The sequence below is a fragment of the Oenanthe melanoleuca genome, chromosome 4 (genome assembly GCF_029582105.1).
Source record: "Oenanthe melanoleuca isolate GR-GAL-2019-014 chromosome 4, OMel1.0, whole genome shotgun sequence".
Classification (NCBI taxonomy): domain Eukaryota; kingdom Metazoa; phylum Chordata; class Aves; order Passeriformes; family Muscicapidae; genus Oenanthe; species Oenanthe melanoleuca.
The window spans coordinates 33,283,936-33,310,261 of NC_079337.1; the positions used below are offsets into that span (position 1 = coordinate 33,283,936).

Here is a 26,326-nt window from a genome sequence, read left to right on the forward strand (position 1 = left end):
TAAGGACGACGTCAATCTCGAGCCTCCACCTATCACCAACGCTCCTCTCCTCGCCCCGCCCCCCGCGGCAGGCGCCACTTCTCGGGAAGTTGACGGCTGGAAGCGGCGTTCGGAGCGCGGCGCGCCCGGCTTCCGTGGCGGTCCTGTCGCAGCGCCCCGGTGCCGTTGAGCTGGAAGTGGCGGGGCAGCGGGACCAGCGGGGCCCGGAGCAGCATCAGCAGAAGCGGCAGCCGCTCGTCCCCTCACCGCCGCCGATGGAGGCGAGCCTGACGTGCGCCGTGTGCCTGTCGCTGTTGGAGGAGCCGGTGACGCTGCCGCTGTGCTCGCACAACTTCTGCCGGAGCTGCGTGCTGGAGTGCATGGCCTCGGCCGAGGCCGCCCGCCTGCAGCAGCTGCAGCGGAGCCCGGGGCAGGCCCGTGTCGGCCGCGGGGCGGCGGCGCCGGCGCCGGGCCCGGGCCCGTCGTGCGCCCGGGTGCCTTGTCCGCTGTGCAGGAAGCTGTGCTTGCTGCCCCGCGGCGGCGTCGCCGCCCTGCCCGTCAACACCACCCTGGCCGAGGTGGTCAAGCTCTACCGGTCCGGCGCGGCGGGCGGGGAGGCGGCGCTGGGGCCGAAGCCGGGGTCCGAGCTGCTCTCCCTGCAGGCGTTCGGGGGAAGCTGCCAGAAACACCCCAGCCGGCCGGTGCAACTGTACTGCCGCATGTGCCGGCAGGCGGGATGCGGGCAGTGCGTCTCCGAGGAGCATCGGGGCATCTTCCACTCTGTCAACCTCATAGACACGGTGTACCAGGAGGAAAAAGTAAGTGCGGCGCTCCCCCTCCGCTCTAGGGGCCTGGCTGGGAGGTCGGGCTGTCCACTGGAGATCCCACCGGGAGCGGGTTGTTTTTACTCCGAAACACGGGAAGAACCGCGGCGTGGCGGGCAGGAGAGAGGCAGAAGGTTTGTGCTGCTTCGGGCAGTAAGGAGCTGTTCGTGGGCTGCCGGGTTATGCCTTTCCGGGCTGCCGTCAGACTGCACTCAATGCACGCAGGGGACCAGGTGGAGTTCCAGTAACAACAGATTTGAACCCAGTTTACTGAAGGACCTGGAGAGTTGATTTTGGGATTGTGTCGGGGTTTTTTTGTTTGATTCGGGGGGGAGGGGTGTTGATGTTTGGTTTTGTTGTTTTTGTTCCTCCGAGTTTAGGAAGATCTAACAAAAACCCACACACAGATGTTTTGTTTCTAGGCTCTCTAGCTGCGATAGGTAATTTGGGTCACAGATAATTACACATTTAGGGATAGATAGTTTGGGTGAATTATAATAAACGTATAAACAAAATGCTTTACACGGTCTGCATAAGAAGGCAACTGCCTGTCATAATGGTTGGTTGCCTGTTTGTCGAAGTTGTGATTTTTAACAAAATAGAGACTATTTGAGTAGGATGAGCTTTTCATGCCCTGTGCAAATTCAGTGCAGGGTAGCAGTTCTGGTTTGCAGTAATTGAAACAACTGCAGGGCAGTGATGAAAAGCACAAGTAGAAAAGTTTAAATACAGCACTGACTATTCTTTAAGACAAAAGTTGCTTTTACACTGATTTTTCTCCTGCCTTTCCCATCACCAGTTATATTGGAAACGTGAGGGAAACAGCCTTTGTACTCGACATACTACTACATAATGTAAAGTAGTGATACTGTAGAGAAATAAAGGAGGAAGACTTAAACAGAAATATCTTGGTTATGAGCTTTCTGTTTTAGCAATGTGAGGCATAAAAAGAAAAAGTGAGTATCACACAGTTTTTTTTGCCAAACTGGAGTAATAGCATTAAAACTTATATTGTGATAGATGTGTGTGAGGGGAGGGGTTAAAAAAGCCTGAGGAAAACAATGACCCTAATAACATTACTTGGAGAGACAGCAGAAGAAAGTTTGTGTAGTGATCAGGAAAGCATTAAATGTTATTAAGTGATGTTTTGAGTCACAAGCTTATTTTGCTATATTGTTCAGAATATCACAGAATTGATAGGGTTGGAAGGAACCCCTGGAGATAATCCAGTCCAAACTCCTGCCAAGGCAGGGTCACCTGGAGCAGGTGACACAGGTGGGGTAGGGTTTGAATGTCTCCAGAAAGGGAGACTCCACACCCTCCTTAGGCAGCCTGTTGCAGTGCTCTTCCACCCTTAATGTAAAGAAGTTCTTCCTCATGTTGAGTTGAAAGTTCTTGTGGTTTAGTTTATGGCCACTGCTCCTTGTCCATTCTCTTCAGTGTGCACCACTGAAAAGAGTCTGTCACCCTCCTTTTGGCACTGCCTTTGAGTTATATAAATATGTCAATGAGATCTCTTGTTAGTCTTCTCCAGACTAAACAGGCCCAGCTCCTGCAGTCTCTCCTCATAGAAGAGATGCTTCAGACCCCTGATCGTCTTTGTGGTCATTCACTGGACCATCTCCAGTAGCTCCTCGTTTGTTTTGATTTGATTCTAGATAAGCACTGAAATGTATTTATTTTATGGAATGGATAACGTTGTAATAAGGGTTTCAATTGTCTTGCAGTTAATCTTCTTTAGCACTCTGAAACAAATGAGGATAATAAATGAGCAGCTGGTGAATGAGATCTCAAAACGACCGAATGATGCAGATGTAAGTTACAAATCCTGGATATTCTATGTGCTTGTGTGTCTTGGTTTCTCTTCTAGTCATATTTTATTCACAACCTGAAGCATGCTCCTTGTGGCATAGATGTGCTCTGAGCTTCCTTAGGGAAGTGACTCTGTGTGGATATTGCTGTTGCATTTACATCTGTTCTCTTGCTTCTAGATGATGCTGAAAAATGATGTGGAGACAATTGAGCTGAAATTTGGAGAAATTTTCAAAACTCTAGAAATGAAAAAACAGCAACTACTAGAAGATGTCGAAAATCAAAGAAGTAAAAAAGAGAAAGAATTTCAGATTTGGAAGAAAATGAAAGAAACTCACAAGAAGACCATTGAGAATTTTTTGAAGGATTGTGAAGAGCTTGTCCATGAGTGTGATCCTCAGTGTTTCCTCGAGGTGATGGCCTTTTGTTTTTTATATCCCCCTCTTTTCTTGTCATTCCCCATCCTGTTTTCATCTTCCTCCTATGTGTCCTGGTTTGCTTCATAGTGTGCCTGTTCCTTCTGTTCTTCTTGCACTTCTGTCGTTGGTTCCTTCTTAACTTCATTTTTTTTCCTCCCATTCCTCCTGTTCATCTACTTTCTCTTTCTGCTATTTGTTTTCTTCCTCTTTAACTCTAGCATCTCCCCTCCTGCCCTCTATAACAATACTTTGGTTTTGTTGTGTAAAGATCCAGTATAGTGACATCACCAGGTTTTTATAGGGAAGCAGCTCTAATCCAGTCAGGTTTTTTATGTTTCATTACATGTTCTTTGGGAAGTCTCATGTGACCACAGTGCAGTGCACTGCAGTTTTTACCACCACTATCTGCTTGATTTAAAACTAAAAGACAGCTTTTTCATAGTATAGTAGCATGTTGTGAACCCATAGCAGAGGCTTTCCTCTCCAAGAAATCCAAAATAGTCCTTCATTTGAATGTTTACAAGTATCTGAACTTCTGAAACTGGTCAGGCCACCATATGGGCCATGATTTGAATGCCTTCATTTGGGTCTGAAGGAGTTCTTTTTGTATTTATCACAAAATATTACAAGATAAATAATTGTCATAGATATACTTGCTTAGATTGGGTTTTTTTTGTTTATTTGGTTGGGTTTTTAATGTTAACAGCTTTATTTTCTGTAGCTTTGTGTAATGAAGACAGGGACTTCAGTCTCTCAAATATTTTGATAAAGCAATAACTTTCTGATGTTTGGAGAAATGCTCATATCTTACAGATTCTTGTTTTATTTGTAGGTTGCCTGTGGCTTGAATACAAGGTATATTTTTCATGTTTTGTTAGTTATCTAGTTTTCTTTTAGATTTTTAAGATTAAAAACAAAAAAAAGTAGCTACATTGAACATCATAAGATAAGCAGTTTAAGAAGAAAATGGTATTGAGTAATTAAGATATTAAAATATTTTCAGATTTTGGATGCCCAATATTCCAAATTTTAGGAAATATGTCAAAAGTTAGAGTGACATACTATCTGGGATTAGAGATAATCAAGCTTTTGAAGAGAATGTGTGGAGATTCTGCAGTATCATTGTTTTTGTGCTGATAGTGCATATACCCTGTAATGTCTTCTAAGGGTTTTTAGTTACATTTCTTAGAACATTTTAACCTGTGTTTAAGAAAGAATATTGGAAATGGAGTTCTTTAAAATACATTGTGTTTCAGATGAACATTAGCAATGCCCACTGAAGGAGTGTAATTTAGATTCAGGCAACATACACTAAGGAAAGTGGATGGGGTAGCTTTTTCCTGACCTACCAGCACTACTTCTTGCCATTTTTATGGGTTATGAAACCTGATTTAAGAGAACAAGTTCTAAGAAAAACAAATCTAAAGAACTTGAGATTTTATTGTAGACATAGTTTTTCCAATTCCTTCTCCTTTCTAGTGATTGCTTTATAAAATCTTTTTTTATATTAAGCAAGTTAACATGTAAGCATGAAGAAAAATGTTTAAGTTGGTTCATTTTTGGTTGTTTTTTTGTACCTTTTCCAGGATGAAAACTCAGCTTGATGTGATGAATATAGCATCCAACTTGGAAAAACCACCAGTGTATATGCCAAAGAAGATAGATATCAAGTCTGTGGTTAATGAAATCTTAGCATTGGAGTTAACACCTGTAGATGCAGGCACTGTTCAAGGTGGGGAAGAAGGACTTAATTAAGACAAGATTTGGGAAGTCTAGAAACCTGAAACTTGTGGGAGCAATTGCTAATAAACAATCCTCATGGCAACCACATGCACGAAAGCATCTGAGCAAATTATGTGAATGATAAATTTGTGAGGGGTTTTTAAATGTGTTTTATGAATATGCTTTCTCTAGGAAGTTCCTAGGCTGTATTTTTGGAATCAGCAGAATCATACTTTTGATATCCAGCCCATAGCACCACTGTCAGAAGTGTGTTGCTGAATTAGATGAGCCTTTGTTGTAGCATCATGCAAATGTTGGCTGTGCTCACATTAAGTGCCTTTACCTCACAGGAGGAGGTGTTATGTCTCCTATAAGGCCAGGCATTTCCAGCATTTAAAAAATATATTACACAGGCTTCTTGGTTTATATCACATAACATTCAACAAGGACTAGGGTCTCACTTAGGGCACTATATTTTTGTTCTTAAATGGAATCTGTTTAGGTGCACAGGAATCGTTTAGTGTTTTCTATATTTAATATATTATCCACCACTTTCTCTGTGTTCTTTCTTACAGAGCTCCCTTATGAAGGACAGGAGAGCTCAACTCTACTTAAAGATATCTTAAAGCAGAATACTCATGGCACATTTCTTGTAAGTTATTGGCTATGTGGTCTTCAGCATGGTACTATTTTGTTTGTTTTGGCTTATCAAAATGAAATATAATATGTGCTGCAAAATACTTTTCAGCCTGTAGCAGGACAGGATGAAGCAGACGGCAGCAGGGTTCCTACTCGCTTTATGTCAATATCAGAAATGTCAGCGTTTCAAAATATGAGCCATGAGGTATGGTTGAACATCAGTTGTAAGTATGGCTAAGTTACTATTTGTTGTGATGCAACTTTCTAAATAAGCTTTTAAAATGTTTTTCAGTTTCCTAAGTAACCCTTCCAGTTCTAGAATGAAATCTGACTAGGTATTAAAGCTGTCAGAATTTTACTTTTTTTTAGAAAGCTGAAACTTAATCTTACTACTGACTTCGAATACTTACTTTTATATTTAGTGTGGCTTTTTGAGTCACATCTGTAGCTTTCTAATCTGAATAAAATTCCCTAGCATATATTTGAAGATGAAGTAATCTGCCTGTATTCTGTTTTCTGAAGAATAGAGTTCAGTCTTGTTAAGACCACATAATACTTTAACAGAAAACTGAATTCAGTCTTTTTTTGTTCCATTTCAAATGATGTAGTTATAAACGAAATTCTTAATTTTTTTTTTTTTACTTACAAACAGCTCCATGTGGGTGGCTGAGTATTGTTCTGTACAGAATGATTCCAGTTACAGTTAGTGAAGCATGGCTGGCAGTGAATCACATTATGCATGTTCTGAGAATACCAGTGGCAGATGATTGAATTCAAAAGTTGCTTAGGTCCTTTAAATATAGAATTATCTTTTTTCTGCATTGTTTTGGAAAATACCTATTTTCTATTGCCATTAAAAATGCAATTATATATAATAACCAAAAAAACCCCAAAAACCCCACCATCTAACTTAATTTCAGTTAAGGTTATTTTTCATGAGAATTTGATTGAGATTTGCTATAATATCTAAGTTGTATTTTTATTTATTTTTGGTTTTGATAGTGACTTTAAATGCAGTTTTCTAGTTTTCTCTTTCAATACCCACTCTGTCGTCAAGGTTCTATGTATATCTTGTTCAATTGTCTTTAAAGCACTTTTTTCTGTAATAACTTGTGTCCTGTTGCCTTTCAGTAGCAATGGAAAAATACATTATAAATTCTCTAGAATATAGGAAAACTTTTCTTTAGTCTTAGTATGTGAGTTTTATAACCTCTAAATCCACAAATACCATGTTAGGTAACATGATTTCTTTTTTTCTTGCTGTAATTACAGGAGTTACGTTACAAATACTATATGGAACTTCAGAAGTTCACCAATGTATTTAAGACTCAAAATTTCCCTGCAAACAAAAAGTATAAATTTGTAACTGCTGAGGCCTCCAAGAATAACTCCTCAGGAACTTCTTTTATATCTTCACCTACCAGAGCAAATAACACAGATAAAACAAAAATGGGAACCCTGCGAAGAGGAAGTGGCTTAGACAAAAGAAACTTTTCTGGAAGCAGTGCTCATAGCATCCCATCCACAAATACGATCTTTTCTGAAACAAATGGTGATGTAAAATCATTTGATAAGGGAAGTGGCCAGGAAGTATCCACTCCAGCCTTGTCAGAAACCTCTCCAAACTTGTTAATTAAAGAAAAATGGCCAAGACAGGCATCAGTAGGTCCTGTTTCCAATGAAATGGACTCGAATTCTAGCATTTCATTCAACTTAAAGCCAGTAGAAAGAGTGGCTGTTTCTGTTTCAATTCCAGAATCTGTAGATGCTTCAGCAGAGAGACCTTCAGGTGTACCTTTTACTTTCAGTGCATCTAACAAATCATTACCAAGATTTAGTAAAGACAGAGGTACATTTTCCTTTAAAAAGCAAGACAAGAGATGTGCTTTCCCTCAGTTTTATTTAGGGAAATGTGATAAGGTGGATAAAACCAATAACCAAGATAAACATGATCCTGAAACCAAAAACACTGTTTGCAGTGCTTCAACAAGTCCTAATTTAGACTCAGCAGAAAGTGAGAAACAGCACATTTTGTTTCCCTTTGGCAATTCAGAGAGAAATTTGTTTGCAGGACCAGAAGTTAGCAATTCATGTAAGGTGTTACCATCATCCTCATTTTTTAGCCAATCTGAGAAGCCATCTGACAAAAAAACATTATCTCACATGAGGGAAAAAACACCTTGTGCAGAGGAGCTTGCAGGATATGGTAAAGAGAAACCATGTGTCTTAGGGGAACAAAAACTTCACACCTCAGAATCCAGCACAACTGGAGCTTGTGGTACTTCAGAAACCAGCACTGGAGCTGGGGTGAGTGGTGTCTCCAAGACCCCCCTTACCACCACTAATTGTGCATTTTCTTGCAAAAGTAATTTCTCTTTGCCTTCACCAGTATTTTCATTTGGAGGCATTGTCCGAAATACCTCTGATTTGCTGACTACTTCCATGTTTTTTTCTGGAAGCAGAACAGAAAAAATGGATAAGGAGAAGAAATCTCCTGACAAAACACTTCTAAATGCAGGTAAACCTGTGTCTCCAGAGTGTACAGAGCCTGCTTCTCTTCAGAGTCATCCAAAATGCGAAGGCTCGTGTTTGCCTATGGACTCATCTAAAAACACTGAAAGTGCAGAAAGGCTTGGTGATGGTAACACTGCTTGTCAACCTTTATGTTCAGGAGTTCTTCCTATTGAGTATGAGAATGCATCTTCTACTCAACTCCCCACAGCGGCACAACAGCAAAAAAAGGTAAAAGATGAAGAAACTGTTGCTGAAAACAGCTGTGTGTGCCTTAGAAGGGAGGATGAACCTGAGCCTGTACAGAACACTCCTGGCACATGCAATGATCCATCTTCAGAAGGTTTTGTGCTTGCAGTAAGTGAGACAGGAGAAATGCTGAGAGACAGCACTTCTGACACTTAAGAGCTAAGGCAAGCATCTGTCTCTACTGATACCAGCCATGCATCAGAATATTTTTCTGTTGCTAAAGACAGAATGTCTGGTAGAAGAAAATCAGATGTGAAGAGAGACTGAAAAGGAAAAGAAGCTGGAATTAAATAAATGCTACTTAATACATTAAAAGGTGGGGATACTTGTGATTCTGCAGTTGTTCTCTCCACTTCTTTTCAGTCACAGTATCTCTGTTGGAAACTTAACTGCTTATGAACAGTACAATGCAATAAATTGATTTTAATAGTATAGTCATAAACTCAAGAAACAACCAAAAAGGTCGTGTCTGGCTCAAGACCAAAGTATAACCATAGATGCTGCATCTTCAGTAATGCAAACCTTCTGGGGTATATTTGGGGATGGGGAACTGAGGTGTTCCAGAAAGCAAGTTAGGGGAAGCTTCAGTGGCAGGAGGCAGTAAATTGCAGCACTTGCACTTAAATGGGTACAAGAACAGCCAAGAGCATTCACCTCACAGGCAGGGAGGGAGGAGAGCCACAAAACAAAACAAAAATAAAGGATATTGAAGGTGTTACTAAAAATTGTTTTGTTTATCTCCCAGTTGCTGTTTCCTTTTTTTGATGTGTTTAATGTATGTTGAAGGTATAAGTTGAAGTGTAATTTCAATAATTTCTCTTGCGCTTTTGAAATGGAAGCATCGTATCAGTGTTCTTTTATACTATGCAGAAGGGTGTCAGCTATGCTTCTGAAGTGCTGCCTTCAGGAAATAGAAACATTGCAATTAAATTTCATCTTTTTGGCAACAGTTTGGAAATACATGGATAGATGAACTTGCTGTTTTATTGAAAGCTTTTGGAGAACCTAGCTTTCAAAACAAAATTCATTTAAAATCTGTGTGTAGTGACAAAAAAAGGAAAATAGCACGTCTCACTAAATGTATTAATGATTTAGGACTTGTGGAAATTTTAGTCTGAAAATCTGTACAAAGTTAGGATAAAAAGACCATCTTTTCTACTTTGCTGGCCATTTTGTTGGATCCAAGAAATAACTGTGCTTTACTTATTGCAATACACAGACAGTAGTACTGTTTCAGAATAAAGCTCTGGTTTTTTTTACTGTTCATGCTTTAGCAAAAGCTGATGCTAGGCTTTAAAGCAATTAATTTTGTATTAGATGTGTCAACTGGCAAGTATTAAATCAAAATGCACAATATTTAATATTCCGTCAGAAGTTTTCAGTGACCACTGGAAAAATCAATAATCTCCAAATTACCTCTGTAAGTCTGTAAGAAAAATATTACTTAAATCTCTGCAATGCTTTCTAATATACTTACTATGACATAATGCTTAGAGAAACTATTCTTGTTTCAGGAAATGTTAACCTAATTTGATTTGTGTTCAGTTCTTGATCTCAATTTTTCTGTGCCAGTTCCTTTATTAAATGTGCTGAAAAAATAGTTTCTAGTATTTATAACAATTAATGATACTACTTTTCTATTTGCATTATAGTAAAGAAGGTAGTAAAAACCCTCTTTGTGGTTAGTCTTTTAGTTCTTTATATTCATCTCTTAAATCTTACTGTATTTCAGTTTTCTCCTAAGATTTTTTTTTTGCTGTTATCTCTAGACATTCTTGTCATGTTCTGCATGTGTAGGAGAGTAATGTAAATTCAAATCACTGGAATACAAAAGCTGAGCAAGATTATAATGGTAGAAAGTGTCACAGGTGGAGGTTGATCTCACTTTAATAAAAGTGAGAGAAATTGGAAATTTTAGAGTCAGATGAGGCACCTGTAAAATTCATTGCCAGAAAGTTGCAGAAAATGTTTGTTTTCTACCACAGTGACAAAAATATTCTTAATGAGCTAGGATTAATCAGAAACTATAACAAGTTTCTGAAGCTTATATTTTCAACCTCTCTTCTGTTACTTTCTGTTATTTCATGGCAGTTTGATAAAGTTAAAATTCCATGCAAATACTTTTTCCCTTAGTGAAAAGGCACCATCATAGACTCATAAAGCAAATAAGAGTACTGTATGCTACTTTGAATGTAGAAGTTGTGGATGTGGGGCTTTGCTGCAGTCCTAGGGCTGCTTTTTAAGCATTGTTGTCCAAGTGCCTTATAGGTCAGCATTCAGGTTTTACAGGGCAGGTAAGATTCACGCAGAAATCCCCAACAACCAGATACTTGCCCACTCCCTTAGCCATGCTACACTGACCCAGAAGGGAGCCCTTCCCCTGTTCCCTGAAAATGATGGGGGGGTACAGAATAACCTCTGGGTCTTGGGCATGTCTCTTCCTGACTACCTTAAAAGTTAACCCTGTCCTGGCTGGAAGCAGAACAGTCATGTGATCTTGAATGAACACCAGAGCAAATTCAAAGAAAGGGGATTCAGAGTTGTCCTTAATGTGTATTTTGCTTATTATCCATAGAGAATAACTTAAAACACTATCTCGGTCATCATTGTAGAATTCTGTGTGGTGGTGAGGACTGCTGTCAAAGCCTGACTGCCCTGGGTTGTCTAAACTTAGGTATGTGTATATTTTTTCAGGTTACAGGTAAACAAAAAGGCAGTCTTAAAGTGAAGCATTTGTCTGAAAATATTGCTGAGAACTTTGCCCTTCTCCCCCGCCCAAAAAATATCCCACAAAGACAAAAAAGCAAACAAAAACTAAAACAAAACAAAAAAAAACCTCAAACCACCAAGGAGATAATATATTTTACTAAACTCAGTAATTTGTTTTACACACTCCTGTATTTTCTAATTCCTTAAGATACAAGAAGTAAAAAATGAAGCAATTCTACATATTGGAAAATTTTATTACTTAAACTTTGTATAAATTCTCTGTGTATTTCAGATTTTGCAAACTAAATTTGCAGGCCAGTTTGAAAGCTTTTATAGTGGTTCCTGAGAATGCTACTTCATTATTTAATAGAAACCATGGAAAACAGCTAAACCAATTTATTTTATACTTGTACTTGTTGATCATACTTCACAAAGGAGCTAAAAGTTTTTAGTGCTGAAAGTTTCTACTGTGAGGCTAATCTGTCCAGCGTCAGAACTGTGATGTTTGTTCAGTATATATCTGAGAGCTATATTAAAATACATGTTACTGCCTGGAGAAAACCTGCAACTGAAAAATAAAGTGTAATTATTCAGTTTTGTAACTATTAAAAAAATTACAATTTAGTTTTAAAAATATTTTAGTTGACATTAGAGCTGCTTAAATGACAGTTTGTATAGGTTAATTTCATAAAGCAAACCATTATTTTGTATTCTTGGTTTGTTTATTTTTGTATTACGGATTACTAACTAAAGCTTTATTCTGAAATTGTATTTGATAACTCAGATCTAGTAACTTTCTAACTTAAAAACTTCTGATCTGTGTGGTAAGGGTGTTAAGTACTGATGCTTTGGTTGGGTTTTGTTCTTCAGGTAACATACTTCATTTTCTCTTCATAGTTTTCTTCCAGCTGTTTAAATGCCAGTAGAACATTATTTGGATCATCACAGTTCACTCAGACTTGTTCTGGCTTAATAAAAAGACAGCCTTGTTCCCTTTTAAGTTGCTTTTAAAATGAAATATGTGTTGTATTCTAAAATGAACAAATTTTTCACACCAAATAGATTTAATAAGGAGTGAAGAGTCCTTGAATGCATAGTAAGCATCTTCATTTAACCCAAAGGAAGAAAAAATCAAATAGATATACACTGGAATTGTTTTGTTCGTGGGGTAAGGATTTGGCAGAGAGCATTTGGCATGACCTTAAATACTGATACATTAGTTCCCTGGGATAACTGCAGAACAGCTATAAGCTTAAACTACTAATGCTGCAGAGGCTCATGTTTCATAATTATATTGTTGAGCATATAAGACTCATGAGTAGTATTGGAAAAGATAATTTATTAATATTATATTGAGAAAATGGTATCAATTGTTTGAATAACCTGTTGCAAGCTAAACACTGTGGACAAACCTGCAGGCTAAATTGAGCGGGGGAGATTGTGTGAGCTTTCTATCAATGATGAAGACCCTATGTTTTGCAAAAAGTACCACTGATTGCTGAAACAGAACTTAATAAACCCTGGTCCTAGTATTCAAGGACACCACCTGTTGTTTTTTGGGGATTTGTTTTGTTGTTGCTGTGTGGTGGTGGTGGTTTTTGTTGTTGTTGAAATACTGGAATTATAGAAGTTTTTGGGTTTGAAAAGACCTTAAGGGCCATCCAGTCAGTCACCTGGGTTAGTGCAGCCTTTGGCATAAATCCAGGCTGAGCAGAAAATGGATTGAGCCCTGCAGAAAAGCACTTGGGGGGTGATGGTTGATGAAAACTCAACACAAGCCAGGAATGTGCGCTCACAGCCCAGAAAGCCAAGGGAATCCTGGACTGGATCAAGAGGAGTATGGCCAGCAGGTCGAGGGAGCTGATTCTCCCTTCCAGCTCTGCTCTTGTGAGACCCCACCTACACTAGAGCATTCAGCTCTGATATCCCCAATAGGAGAAGGACATGGAACTGTTAGAGCAAATCCAAAGAAGGGCCATGAAGATGTTAAGTGGAGTGGATTACCTCCCCTATAAAGACAAGCTGAGAAAGTTGGGTCTGTTCAGCCTGGAAAATTATAAAGTCACATGGAGACCCCATAGCAAACTTCCAGTATCTGAAGGAGGCCTACAGGGAAGTTGGAGAGAGACTTTGTCAGGAAATGTCCTGATGGACAAGGGCGAATGGCTTCAAATTGCAATACTAGATTTTGATTAGGGAGAAATGCATTACTGTGAGGGTGATGAGGCTCTGGAACAAGATATCCAGAGAAGTGGAGGATGCCCATTCCCTGGAAGTTTTCAAGGCTAGGCTGGATGGGGCTTTGAGCAGCCTGGTGTCCCTGCTTTTATGGCAGGGGCGTGGAAAAAATACAATCTTTAAGGTTCCTTTTAAACTAGGCCATTACAAAATTTTATAGTCTCAGCTCCCCTGCTGTGGCCATGGCCATCTTTCACCAGGCCAGGACAAGGGGTGTCTCTTAGGGCTGTGGCTTGTGACCGTGGCTCGTCAGTGCCTTAATGACACCCAGGGGCACTGAGTGCCTTTGCAGGAGACTGGAAGCTGAGTGGGGCAGGGGCATCATGAAATGATGGCATCATCCAGAGGCACCTGGACGAGCTTGAGAAGTGGGACGAGAACCTCATGAGGCCAGGTGCCAGGTACCACACCTGGGTCACTGGAATCCCTGAGTCACGGATTCTTCCAGGTCAGAAGAGACCTCCAAATCCCTCAGTTTAGCACTGCCTCCCTGGCCACTCCTGCCACCTCCAGACCCAGCAGTTGGTTGTCTCCTGGGGCTTTCCCATGCCCTTGCCCAGTTCCAGGAGTGCTGGCCAGAGAGGAGCACCCACAGCCTGTATCTCTCCCTGGCAGCCCCTGTGGGCAGCATGTCCAGCCCTCATGCACAGCCTCCGCTGGGAAATGTCTTTCCAGAACAAAGAAATCAGCAGCTGTAGCAATAAGAGCCATGTTTACTTATGTGGTCCCTTGGCCAGTTTTTCCTGACTTCTACCATTATGTAATAAGAATTTCTTGTGGTGATAAAACTAGGTCTGAAGGGAAGTCATATTTTCAATCTACTGTTCCAAAGAAAAAAATGCAACAACATTTTGTTCTTTGCTCCGATCTTGGTCACTGAACAATACAAAATTAAATATAACCAGCAAAAAGGATAGAATTCTTTTCAGCCCGGATCATGCCAGTGTTCCATCCCTATACTTCTGTACTGATAGATGCACCAGTACAACTACATTTACACTTGCAGCTGATGAGCAGCAGAGGGAGGAAGAGCTGCGATCTATCTTCCCCACCGCACACAATGCATTTGATAATGAAGTACAAGTTAGTGTGACATGTGAGCAGATGACAGTTCATTGCAGCTGCTGGGAATATTTTATTTTTATAATACCTCTACTTCAGCTCTTTCACTCCCTTCTCATGTGTTTCTCACTCTCAACTACACAGCATCATCCCTTTTTTAGTTTTGTTTCTGTCACTCATTTGCTGATTCAACTCACTAAGATGGTAGAAAACTATTAACATCTTTCTTGGGTTAGTTCTCTCCTGCATAAATTCACTCACGCTGGAGCCAGACAAGTACCAGAGCCAGCATGAGACAGGACAGCTCACACAGCTGGTACAGGAGAGGAAAGAGAATGGAGAAGGAGAAAAACAAACCTAGGGTCACCCTTTCTTGCTCCAGCAAACTGCTAGAATGTCTTGGCTCAGAGTCTCTGATGGTACTCTTCATAAAGCTTCAGAAAAAAAATATTTGCAAAGATGCTTACTTTCCTGTTTATAACAATGGTAACTGTAGGGACTGAAGATGCAGACAAACGACATGAAATTTCAAATACAGAATTAAGTGTCTAAACTTAGATGCTAATATTTAGAAACAACTGTATGTTTAATATAACTTTAAAAGATACTAATATTTGAATTAAAGCTGTTTAGTTTCCCCTATTCAGTCTAACACTGAAAGTATTATCTACTTTGTTGGTATTTTCTGTTTTCTCCTTTCTTTCTTTGGAATCTGACAGGAAATTGGAGATTCCTTCTTCTTTCATCTCAGCATGTTGCCACTATCTCTTTACTGTAGTAAGGATCTAAAAAAATAGAATACAATACATTGTATTAGTTTTCTAGATTTAATATGGCTATAGAAACTTGGAAACCTATTCAAAATGGCAACAAGAACTAGTGAAGAATCCACAGGCCAAAGGGTGATGTTATGCCACTAAGGAAGACAGTTTTTATTCCATTTGTCTAACAGCCATTGGGCAGCAGCAGATTTAGAGCATGTAAATGGCCTGCTATGGATTCAAGAGTTTTCCTCATTTATGTAGTTTGTGTCCAACTCCTTGCCCTGCATGGGACACTCCAAGAATCACACCATGTGCCTGAGAGCATTGTCCAGACAGCTTGGTGCTGTGACCCCTTCCCTGAGAAGCTTGTTCCAATGCTTAACCACTTCCAGGTGTGGAACCTTTTCCTGATATCCAACCTAAACCTGCCCTGACTCAGCTTCCTTGAGTCCTGTCACTGATCACCACAGAGAAGAGACCAGTGCCACTGTCACAAGGAAGCTGTATGCTGCAATGAGGTCTCCCCTCAATCTCCTGCAGGCTAAACACACCAAGTGACATCAGCTACTTCTATGCCTTCCCCTCCAGACCCTTCACCATCTTTGTTGCCCTCCTCCTGACTTTCTCTAATGGCTTAATGTGTTTTTTTTATATTGTGGCACCCCAAACTGCATACAATGCTCAAGGTGAGGCTGTCCAGTGCAGGGCAATTCCCTGCCTTGCCCAGCTGGTGATGCTGTGCCTTATGCACTCCAGCTGGCCCTCCTGGCTGCCAGGGCACAATGACTTAGGTTCAACTTATCATCAACCAGGACCCCCAGGTCCACAGTGCTGCTCTCCAGACTCTTATTCCTCAGTCTGTGCATACATCCAGAGATGGTTTAAATCTCCTAAGCAGCTCCTGCCAATGCCCCCTTTGTGCCTGATTGGCTGCTGAGGGCTTCCAGGTTTGGGTGGTGCTTGGGGCTGCTGTGCATGTGTCCCTGGGTTCGGGAATCCCCCTGTACATCTTGATATAATCCTCACTCCCAGACTTACCCCAGACTCAAGATTATCTTTGAGCTTCATTTATTTCTTGTAATGCCGACATCTTCACGTACACACTCACAAACATAAATACATTAAATAAAATTCACAGTGTATGGTATTACCTGCCATGTATCCAAGTAGAAATTTTGAACACTGGGATCTCTGTAATCCTCTCTTCTCAAAATGGGAAATGGCCTTATGCTTCAAAAGAAATCGAGCTACTCCCACAACAACAGAAAATGTGGAGATCTGTTTGAATGTGTTCTGGGTTCTGTCCATGCCAAGTACATCCCAGCATGAAAAACTAACAGCTTATTTGGAGAAATGCAATACAAATTATTCAGATATCAGTGCAAGAAGAGTTACGAAAAGTTTTTTTAAAACAGCTGCACAAACTGAATGGCTAAAAGAACAAGATGTGGCAACAACATAAAACACATACCAATACTCAGAAATTATCTGATATTCAGTTAAGGATTTCAGCACGCAAGCTTTGTGCTTGTCCGAAATATGGATACAATGCCCTGTATTCTTTAGGGAGGTGGACATACAAAACACAAAGTAATTCAAAAGGAGTTCAGTTTTTGCAACTTCAAAGTGGCCTTCAACTCAAAAAGCCATTAGGGGAGCTGAAATATATTTACAGACAAATTTACATTAAAATTTACATCCTTGTAGGCTAAAAGGGACTAGATAAACTTCCCTCTGGAATGGGAACTCTAATGATAAGATTAGATGATCAATCATTTTGAAACTGATACCAAATAACTGATTACCAGGGTATTCCATCTCAATTACAATGCAGTACTGCAGTACTAGGTGACATATAATAATCCCATATGTGGAGCAGATTTAATTAGGCAATAGAATAAAGAAAATCACAGTTGGTCTGCTAAGCAGTATATGCTTTTCTGAAAAGAAAAAGAAGCATCATTTAGAAATAATATTATTGACATCATAATTTGGAAGTGAATGGGATTGCTGGAGAGTCATTTAAATCTGAACAAACTGCTGGAGGACACTGAAAAAAGCTTACATACTTCACATGGAAAGTGTTTCTTGAGCACCACAATCTGATATGCACTCACCCCTGCTGTGCTAGGCATTTAAAAACATCTGCAAAAGGCAGCAATGTCACAGAATTATAATATAAAAGCAAGTCCTTAATTGAAAGCTTTTGGTGCACAATATGACTATATACAGATGTGATGCAGTATTTCTACAGGTTTTTTATAATGTTAATTAATTAGTATATCTAACAAATATTGTCCAATTAGAAGAGAAATTGGTTAGGTAATTCCCCTCTGGGTTCTGCCCCATTGGAAACTCCCCACCCTGATCTTTTAGCCCTACATTTTATTATGTCTATGATGTATGATGCAGAAGAAAGTGTCCTTGCTAGACCAAAAGCAAGACTAAACATAATTAGAAGGTAGCAAAACATGTAAGAAAGTGCAACTACTATGCCAATGTGACAAAGTGTTAGAAACTATACAGCTGTGCATTAAAATCTATAAAGCTACAGATATATAAAAACCAAAAATCTTTATACATCAGAACTACAGGCAATTATAAATAGTGGATCTCTGAACATTACAGTTCTTCATTTTGCAATGTAAATATGTGTCTATCAGGGTTTTCAAATGTTGTTGCTTTCAGATTTTGAGAAAAACAATTCCAACTATGCAGCAACAGTACATGTAGGAAATATGGAAAATGTGATTATTATGTTATGATAATCTGTGAATAATCCAGACTGTTTGTCAAATTCTCAAATCCTAAATATCTAAAGCATTTGGCAATCCTCTATCTACTGTCTCCAGTAAATCATGCTATTTATCTAGCAGAGAATGGATTCTTCTCATGCTCCAGTAGTTATTCTTAGGTCTTTTGTTCTTCTGCCTTGGGGGAAAAAAGACAAAGAAACAAAACCCAACAGCCATGATTGTCACATTCGTTAATTTTACTTTTAACATTTTTCTAATGGAAGAAACTCTCAAAAATCCGTGATTCTCACAGATGTTCCAGTGTGTACAGAAATCAGCATATGTTATAGGTGTACTTGTACTTGAAAATGAAAATGCGTGCATGTTCTCTCTGCAAAATTACAGCATGCATTTTCCTATGATCTCCCACCTCACTTTAGGCTTCCAGTCCTGTAAACCTTAGGCACCTGCTGAACTGGGTGACCAGTTACTGATGCCAGCCCACCCTTAAGGCAGTCATTGCTCCAGGTGTAACTAGCTGTAGTTAGTGACTAGCTGTAACTGTCCCAGTTACTCTACACTAACTGATGATATGCTAAACTTTATCTGTTAGGTGATAGAGCTTGGGAAAGAAAAGCTGCAAGAAGCTAGTATGCAGAAAAGTGGAAATTATTGGTATAAAAAGGTCAAATCAAAGGCTCTTGCAACTTGTTGATAATTCCCTTTCATTCCTAGACAGTAGGTTCATAGATATTGCTGAAATGGAGCATCTTCAATAGCCTCGAACTGAATGGCCTGGGGGTCTGGGCAATCACAAAATAGCTGTACACCACCTGCACCAGATCCTACACTGCTTGGCTGACTGCTGAGGAGTATTACTAGGCAGAAGTGAGGCCATCATACCCAGTGCATGAATGCCTCAGTCAGGGACCTTTTTACACCTTATTGTTCATCCTGTGAATAATGTATGTGCATCATCATTGCTAGGAATTTAGTAGAAACAGAATGTACTGAGATGTGCAATCTTGACATTATAAGCACAATATGTGTCTATTGTGTACCTTAGCATATTGAAGCATTCTTTCCTCTTCTGCTACTAAGATGGCCCAACATAATCTACAATATATCTATTGTGAAAAATAACTTCTTACAAATCTCAGCTGATGCCAAGCTGATGAATGCTGTTATGCCTAGAAAACTCCTCAGATACAGAATATGCCTCTTTCACAAACTAATTTTCTTGAAGTCATCTGAGCTGCACACAAAACTCTTAGTATGAAAACACTACCATTAGAGTAGGCAAAGTTTATTAGTGTGTTCTTCTCTAATCTTCACAATTAATTCCTGCCATCCCCTCCAAAGAATGTGTACATTTAGCTTTATCAAGGGATTGTTCTTTCCACAGCTGAAACCAGACATTTCTGCAGTACATTTCACAGAATTACTTTGGCATGTTTCCAGGAAAACTTTTACCTTATTTATTCCAGAACTAAAATTGTGTTTAATTTGGTTGTCAATGCAAAGCTTTTTCAGTTGTTTCCACTGTTTTTTCCTATTCATATTTATTCTTTTCTGATTTTGTTCAATGATTTTGCTTTTGAATTCTATTGATTAGTCAAATTATGTATTATGTATTTTTGCAATTTTAGCTAAGAAATGCTAAATGTCATCCATAAATTCCAAGTTCATTGCTTTATAAACCTGATTTATATTTTCCATTTTCTCTCATATAAAATATTTAACAAAAAATCATAGTGCATATAGCACAAGTAGTAACCCAGTGGTAATGAAACATATCCATATACCGTGAAGAAAACATGTCCAAGGATAAAGTGATATTAAGGCTTTGAGAATTCTTTGATTTTTGTTCTGAATGAAAGGACACAAATGTACTTTACCATACGACTGGGTTAAAAAAACCTACAAAAAGCAGCAGTGATATTCTGATTACCTCACATATTCAGTCTAAAATACTTTTTCTATTGTGTTATTCGAAGATTAAAAACAAGTTTATATGATTTCACTCAGTATCAGCTACCATAAAAAATACATTTAGAATAAACAGCCACTTTAAAAGAAAAATATTAACCACTCATTTGCAAATTAAATTTAATATTAATATTAATAAAAATAACTAAAGCACTAATTCCCTCATATGCATTTGCTATTCCTCTGTCCTGTCCAATTGTCTGAGTATATTCCAAGAAGCAAAGTAATTGTTCTACCCACATAATACTGTGAATGACCATACTTTTAAGCCTCTATTCCCATAAGAAATGCTGTGAAAAGATGTGAGGGCTCCAACCTCAGTGAAGGGCCAATACTGACCCTTTGTTATCACTATGCATCACCAAAAAACCACCAGATTTAAGAGATTTATGATGAAGGCTTATTAACATTTTGAGCTGTACTTTTGAGAAAATGTGTGTCTGGGTGTATCAAACAATCATTCAGATGCCAGTGTATGAGGCAGAACCTAAAAACAAAATTAATTTTACACACAGAGATCATATGATGAAACACTAGTCCATGGAACATACAAGTTAAATTTCAGAAATTCTTAGCAATCTATAACAAGGATTATATAATCATGTATCTCTTTATTCCATCTTTATTCATGCAAAGTACAGGAATAATATAAAGGCTGCAAAATCAAACATTCAGGAATCAAATAATGATGAAATGAAAGGCTTTGTCATATAAACCCTATGCAGCCTCTACAAGACCTTAGTTGAGGCAGATGTTCAGTCTCTATAACTATGAGTCTGAACAATGTATAGTCTGCTTTCAAAGCTGTTACATTTAGGAACTTGAAAGACTTGTGAAAAGACTAAAGAATGTACTAGAAAGACTGTGTTAGGTTTATGTAGCCAGAAATGTGTATTCTATCACCATCTGTTGAAGCCGGGTGGGGCAGTGATTTCCTTATCTCCATGGCACATATTATCTGCTAATGGGCCATCTTTAAGACTAGGGGGGGCAATCATCTTTCTCTTTTCCACAACCCATCCTCCCTCCAGGAAGATATCATCTGCTGCTGGGACATTAATTACATCATCCCACTGGGAGATGCTCCAGCCAGGGGGAGAAAACAAGCCTTTCCTACCTAGATAAAAACTGAGATTTTAGACAGCAAGGTATCATCTTTCCACTGGATTCCGGAGGAACACTGGACCTTTCCACATCATCATTGGACCTTCAGAGGAAAACTGCACCTTCTACAGGAGCACTGCTTCAGCTGAACCACATCTGCCACTGCAGGGGGACTGTAGCCACCATTTAATGGGACTGCTGCCAACGCCCTGACTGACAGGGTGTCAGGTTGTATTCTGACTCTGTCAGTGTTATGGGTTTGTTCTTTGTAATACTGTATTTCTATTTTAATTTTCCTAGTAAAGAATTGTTATTCCTAATTTCCCTATCTTTGCCTGAGAGCCCCTTAATTTCAAAATTATAATAATAATTTGGAGGAAGGGGGCTTACATTCTCCATTTTAAAAAGAAGCTTCTGCCTTTATTGGCAGACACCTGTCCTTCAAACCAGGACAAAGGCATTCACTTCTGACCAAAATTTAATGTATTTGGTTAAAAACATTTCCAAAGTTACCTATCCATGTAGAATGATGGCAAAGCATCAAAATGATGTCCTCTCTAATAACAGTGAAATACTTAGAATAAAAGCTTTATAATAAACATTACCAAGAAAATACTGTAGATTAAAGGACCTTCCTGAAACAATATGAAAGTTCAATACACACAAAAGAGAATTAGCTTCCTTCCTGGATTTGTGATTGTTTGGAGGTCTTTTTGTGAAACTCACTGACTGTCAATAGCTGCTCTATTTCCTCACCAAGAAAATGTATTAGAAAATTCTCTGCACTTTTATTTTCACCTTGATCCTCAAAAGATACTAATGTTTCTTACAACTTTAAACTGCGAGATCGTCATTATCATTTCCATTTTGAAAACAAGCTGTAAATGCCATCACTGTCACCTCTCAGTTCATATAGTATTTTTAGAAGGCGTGATTTATCTCCACATATTACATTTTCTGTATATTTGTAAAGAAAAAAAATCTTATTATCTTTATTAAATAACTTTATATTAAGTCAGTGAACTTTGAAGGATGGCAGGTGACTTTTTAAAAGTTTTGTTACATTATATCTACTAATTTACTTCATAAGGGTTTGAAGTCAATGGACAGCAACAGCCCTAAGCATAGTCTCTGACATCTCTTTTGTGCAATTCTCAAAACTGCAAACTCACTCACACCACTACCAGTGCAGGAAAATGAAGAGCATCAAAACGGGCTATGCAGAAAGCCCTCGGGGCTGGAACCCCTTCACTGCTTGTTGGAATATTACACCATCCATTCTATTAGTAGAACAAAGGTAAGGAAAGAGATTTTGGTCAAACATAGATAAATGTTTTCAAAGGAGAAGTGTAACTTCTATAGGCTTTTGAGGTAATCATCTCTGTGTTTAAAAACTCACAGATAGCATTTCCCAAGGCAAAGCTTTAGATATTTATGATTCCTGAGACACTCACAAGACTGGTTTCAATTTAGGATTTAAAATGCATACTTCAGGAAAACGTTATGAAAAATAGAGATAGGAATGATGTATTGGTTTGTTTATATAGATATATCGACTGATCACAAAACTGTGCAATATATTCTCATACAGTAAGTACAATTATGTCAAAATAATAAAATTTTTGTGTTTGCTAATTCCTGAATACTATGTACCTACATATTGTAGCTGTATATGTGCTTATATTTTTCAATTATATTTTATATATAATTATTATATATTTAATGCATGTATTATGTAAAATTATTATTCCAATTCCATATAAAATATATCTAACACCTCTTCTGAACCTGCTTATATCAACACAAACTTTAACTCTCTGGACTGTTTGGATCTGAGAGTGGCAACAAAGGGAATTAAACAGCTTGTTTGGTTTGTTTTGGTAAGACCACCCTTCATTCTCTCTTGTTATGTAAAGAAAAACCTAGATTGGTTGGTTCTGTTGGATCCTAATCTTGCACACCAGATATGCCTCTATTTCTATCTGTACCACATGTGCAACAGTACAGTTAGTGCTTTTGCAAAAAATTTTTCAGTAACAGATTTACTGTCTAAATTCTCTGGGTTATAGCCAGGTTTTGCCATTGCCCAGATTTCAAAGAAAATAATATATGTATTAGATTGCTCATATAGCATCTTAGAATTTTATAGACTTTTGTGATAAGTTTGCAAAAACCTCCTCTTTCATCTGTCAGGTTCTTTGGATTTAGTCAGGTTTTGATGGCAAAGCCAGAAATTTTATTCCAAACAGTCTGAAAGTGGTGTTTCCAGTAATCCATTTAGATGAATCATTGTTTCAGTGGCTCTCAGCTGTCTCTCTCATGCTTTCAACTCTCAAATGCATACTTGCATCATCATTAAAGGGCGGTTGTCTTGGCTCTCTAGGCTGCTTCCTCACAGATCTGCATTCTTTCTCCATCTTGTTGGATATTTTGTATGATTATCAATGACATTTCACTTTTTAAAGATAATTCATTAGTTTACTGATCAATCAGTCTGACTCCCTTTTCTAGACTAATACCACCAGGTTCATGTCAGGACCAGAAAATTCCTGTATAAAGAACCATTGTAACTCAAATGGCATCTCATTGAACCACTATGAAATACAGGAATTCACAATGAATTGTTCCTTCTTTGATACAGAAAAACGAATACAAAGTCCACATCTGATGCTGGAGAATTTTAGCATGGAAAAACACATCTTTGAATAACTATACACTTTGCCTCTTTAGCTTGATTCTAATCAAGATATCAAACAGGACAGAAAGAGGTGTGGGCATCTTATAATGCACTTTTCATGTTTGATGGTGAGTAGAAACCTATCATGTTTTGTCTGAAATATATTTTTAAACAATTTTTCAACACTGCCTTCTAAACGTATTCAATTTGCCTCTGCAATTTTTTTTTTCACCAGAAATAATCAGTCTTTAGGAAAAAAAAAAAAAAAAAGCTGGATCCTGTCTAAATAGAGACCATGTTTAACAGCTTAACTTTAAAAAGTTTTGACTGTCAAGTTTTCCAATCCATCAATGCCAAAGTATCAGGATTGTACCCCATCAATGTTTAGTTGCTGGCTCTGAAGCTATAAGGCCTAGAGAGAGAGATGGACTTATCAGTACCAGATCAGAACTCTGTCAAAATTCTAATTCTTGCTTTTGACAGAACCAATTCAATTTCGAGGTCCAGGCTCTAGAAATTGACTCCAAAATGAAGCATTCTCAGTGCTGCCACACAAGTTGCCATCGCCACTGAAAGGCTCCCTCTTCTCTCACAAGCTTGGAAGCCTACTTTGTGTCATTCCTAAAAGCACCTATTTTTAAAAATAGTTTGCTTGCTACATGATTTCTCTTAAAAAGGAAATTATTAATATATAATGCAATAGTACATTTCTGTTTGAAGGACATAGACTCTTTAAACACAACATATTTATTTGTAAATCAGAAGTACATAGAGCATTTCACCCTGGGGAAAAAACTCACATGGTTTTAGCTTTAAGGCATTAAACATTTGCTGTGGTAGAACACACCACTCCCAAACTCTAAACGCAGGCTGTTGTATTTTCTACTGACGTGAATCAGCCCTTTGTCTGATCTCTTTTCATTTCACAACAGAAAGGAAAAATTCTGTTATATTTTTACATGGTATAGCCTATCATAAAACAAGAAGTTGCTGTTGGTTGTCTGTGATATTCACCATGTCTGCAATATTTCTGCCACCACCTTTTTCAGCACCTGTCTGTTGGCCAATCAGAAAAAAGCAAAAGGCCTGAAGTCTCTCCAACCCCAGGGAAACTCTTTCCAAAAATATCCCCAAGTTAAGTGTCTCCCTAATAGGAGCTGCTGACTGACAAATCTCTCAGCAGTTCATTCTAAATAACCAGCTGTATTTTAACTTTTTTTTTTTTTTTTTTTTTTTTTTTTTTTTTTTTAATTTAGTTCTACTGAAGCTAACAGCAGAAGTAATCAGCTGTTCTATGTTCTTCCTTCAGCATTCATTCCTCTTTCCAGAAGTATGGAGGTCACATTCTTGCACATTTGTCTTTGTTAGTGCTATGACTCCTGGCAGCAATACACAGCTGTCTAACCCTATCTGGCATCTGACATGTTTTTAGGTGGCAGGTGGAGTCTTCCTAGGGGCCACAGGAATACATTTGGCATAATCAAAAGACAGTGTGAAATAGCTGTTACAAAGGTAAAGCAATGTAAAGCTGTATTATGATAAAAGGAGAAAGAGAAGTAAATATTTATTTTCCTACAGATCAGCATCTCACATTTTGTTGAAAGAAGCACGTTCCTTTTTCAAAGTTAGTCCCCTTGTAAAGAAAGAAGCTTTTATCTGTATTGAACTCCAGCGCTGTCTGTGCCTGCTCAGATCAAACACATTTCACATGGTAAGAAGGTATCTAAATGCATGACTGGCTGTGAATATAAACATGGAAAATATGCACTATAGGCTTGCAGCTAAAAGTGATCTAATAGAGATCTTTTTCTCCATGAAGAGGAAATTCTAAATCTTAGCACATATAACATTAAAGGATGACATGTGATGCCATAAAGCATTTTTCTCACTGCTCAACTATGGGAATTTTATGATATGCATAAGTACAAGTAGTTTTATATTTTAAAAAATCAGCTCTGTTTGAAATATAATCCTTACAGGTAATATCTAATGTGAATGCGACTACAACACTTAGAATTAAGCAGTTCCATACTTGATAGGGCATAGAGGGATGAGTAACTTTTCAGGTAGGGAGATACAACACAGGCAGTTAACAAGTGTAATTAATTCCAAAATAATTGGTAAAGCCATAATGAATATGACTAACATGTACAGCATACATGACAAAATCAACTGAGAGAAAAGTAACACTTGAAGCTTTTAAGGTAAACAAAACTGGGCAAAATTAGAGCTAAGGTCTTGTACATGGACTTCTTAAAAGAAAACTTAATTTTAAGGAAGAGTCTAGTGTTAACTTTGCAGAGACAAAAATTAGCTATCTAATCTTAATGGGTTGCTTTTCTTCTTTCAATCAGCTTGTTTAAGTTAGAGCGTTACTTTTGTGGTACAGATTCCCTACTAGAGTGTTTTATCTCTAAAATATTTCTCTTCTTTTCTTTAGAAAATTATTTAAGACTACATTGAGCTGATACAGCTTAGTTTTGTTAAACTTATATAGACTGAAATCTTCGCATGCTAGACTACATAATCTCAATTATTTTGCCATGTGCTACACTGACAAATTCTATCCTTGCTTTCCCTACCCATGCGAGATTGCAGCAGTCCTGCCTTCTTCAACTTTCACTCCTTTCCTTCTTGTTTCTTAATTCAACATGAAATTGATTTCTTAAATTTTTTACTAAAATCAGCTGTAACACAGTCTTGTTTAAATCCTTATTTATATACATTCCCAAATGCTAAAATGTGGCACGGCCTTTTTACTTGAACCACAGAAAACTGTCAGTTTAGAGTTTGTTGACACCTCATTCGTTTCTTTGACACCAGTAGATAACACGCCTTAAATATCTTAATAGAACTAGGCAGTGGAAAGGCCATCTTGTAGCAGTGAGCTCCG

General features: G+C 38.4%; 1 protein-coding gene across 1 annotated transcript; it reads left to right on the top strand.

The window, feature by feature from the left end:
• The first annotated feature begins 63 nt into the window (after positions 1-63).
• LOC130252174 (uncharacterized) lies at positions 64-12,403 on the top strand. Its single transcript, XM_056489477.1, has 8 exons — positions 64-797; positions 2,531-2,617; positions 2,795-3,028; positions 3,867-3,889; positions 4,621-4,766; positions 5,332-5,408; positions 5,505-5,600; positions 6,668-12,403. The coding sequence occupies exons 1-8, from the start codon at positions 255-257 to the stop codon at positions 8,309-8,311; spliced, it is 2,850 nt and encodes a 949-aa protein (XP_056345452.1). The 5' UTR covers positions 64-254; the 3' UTR covers positions 8,312-12,403.
• The last annotated feature ends 13,923 nt before the right edge of the window (positions 12,404-26,326 follow it).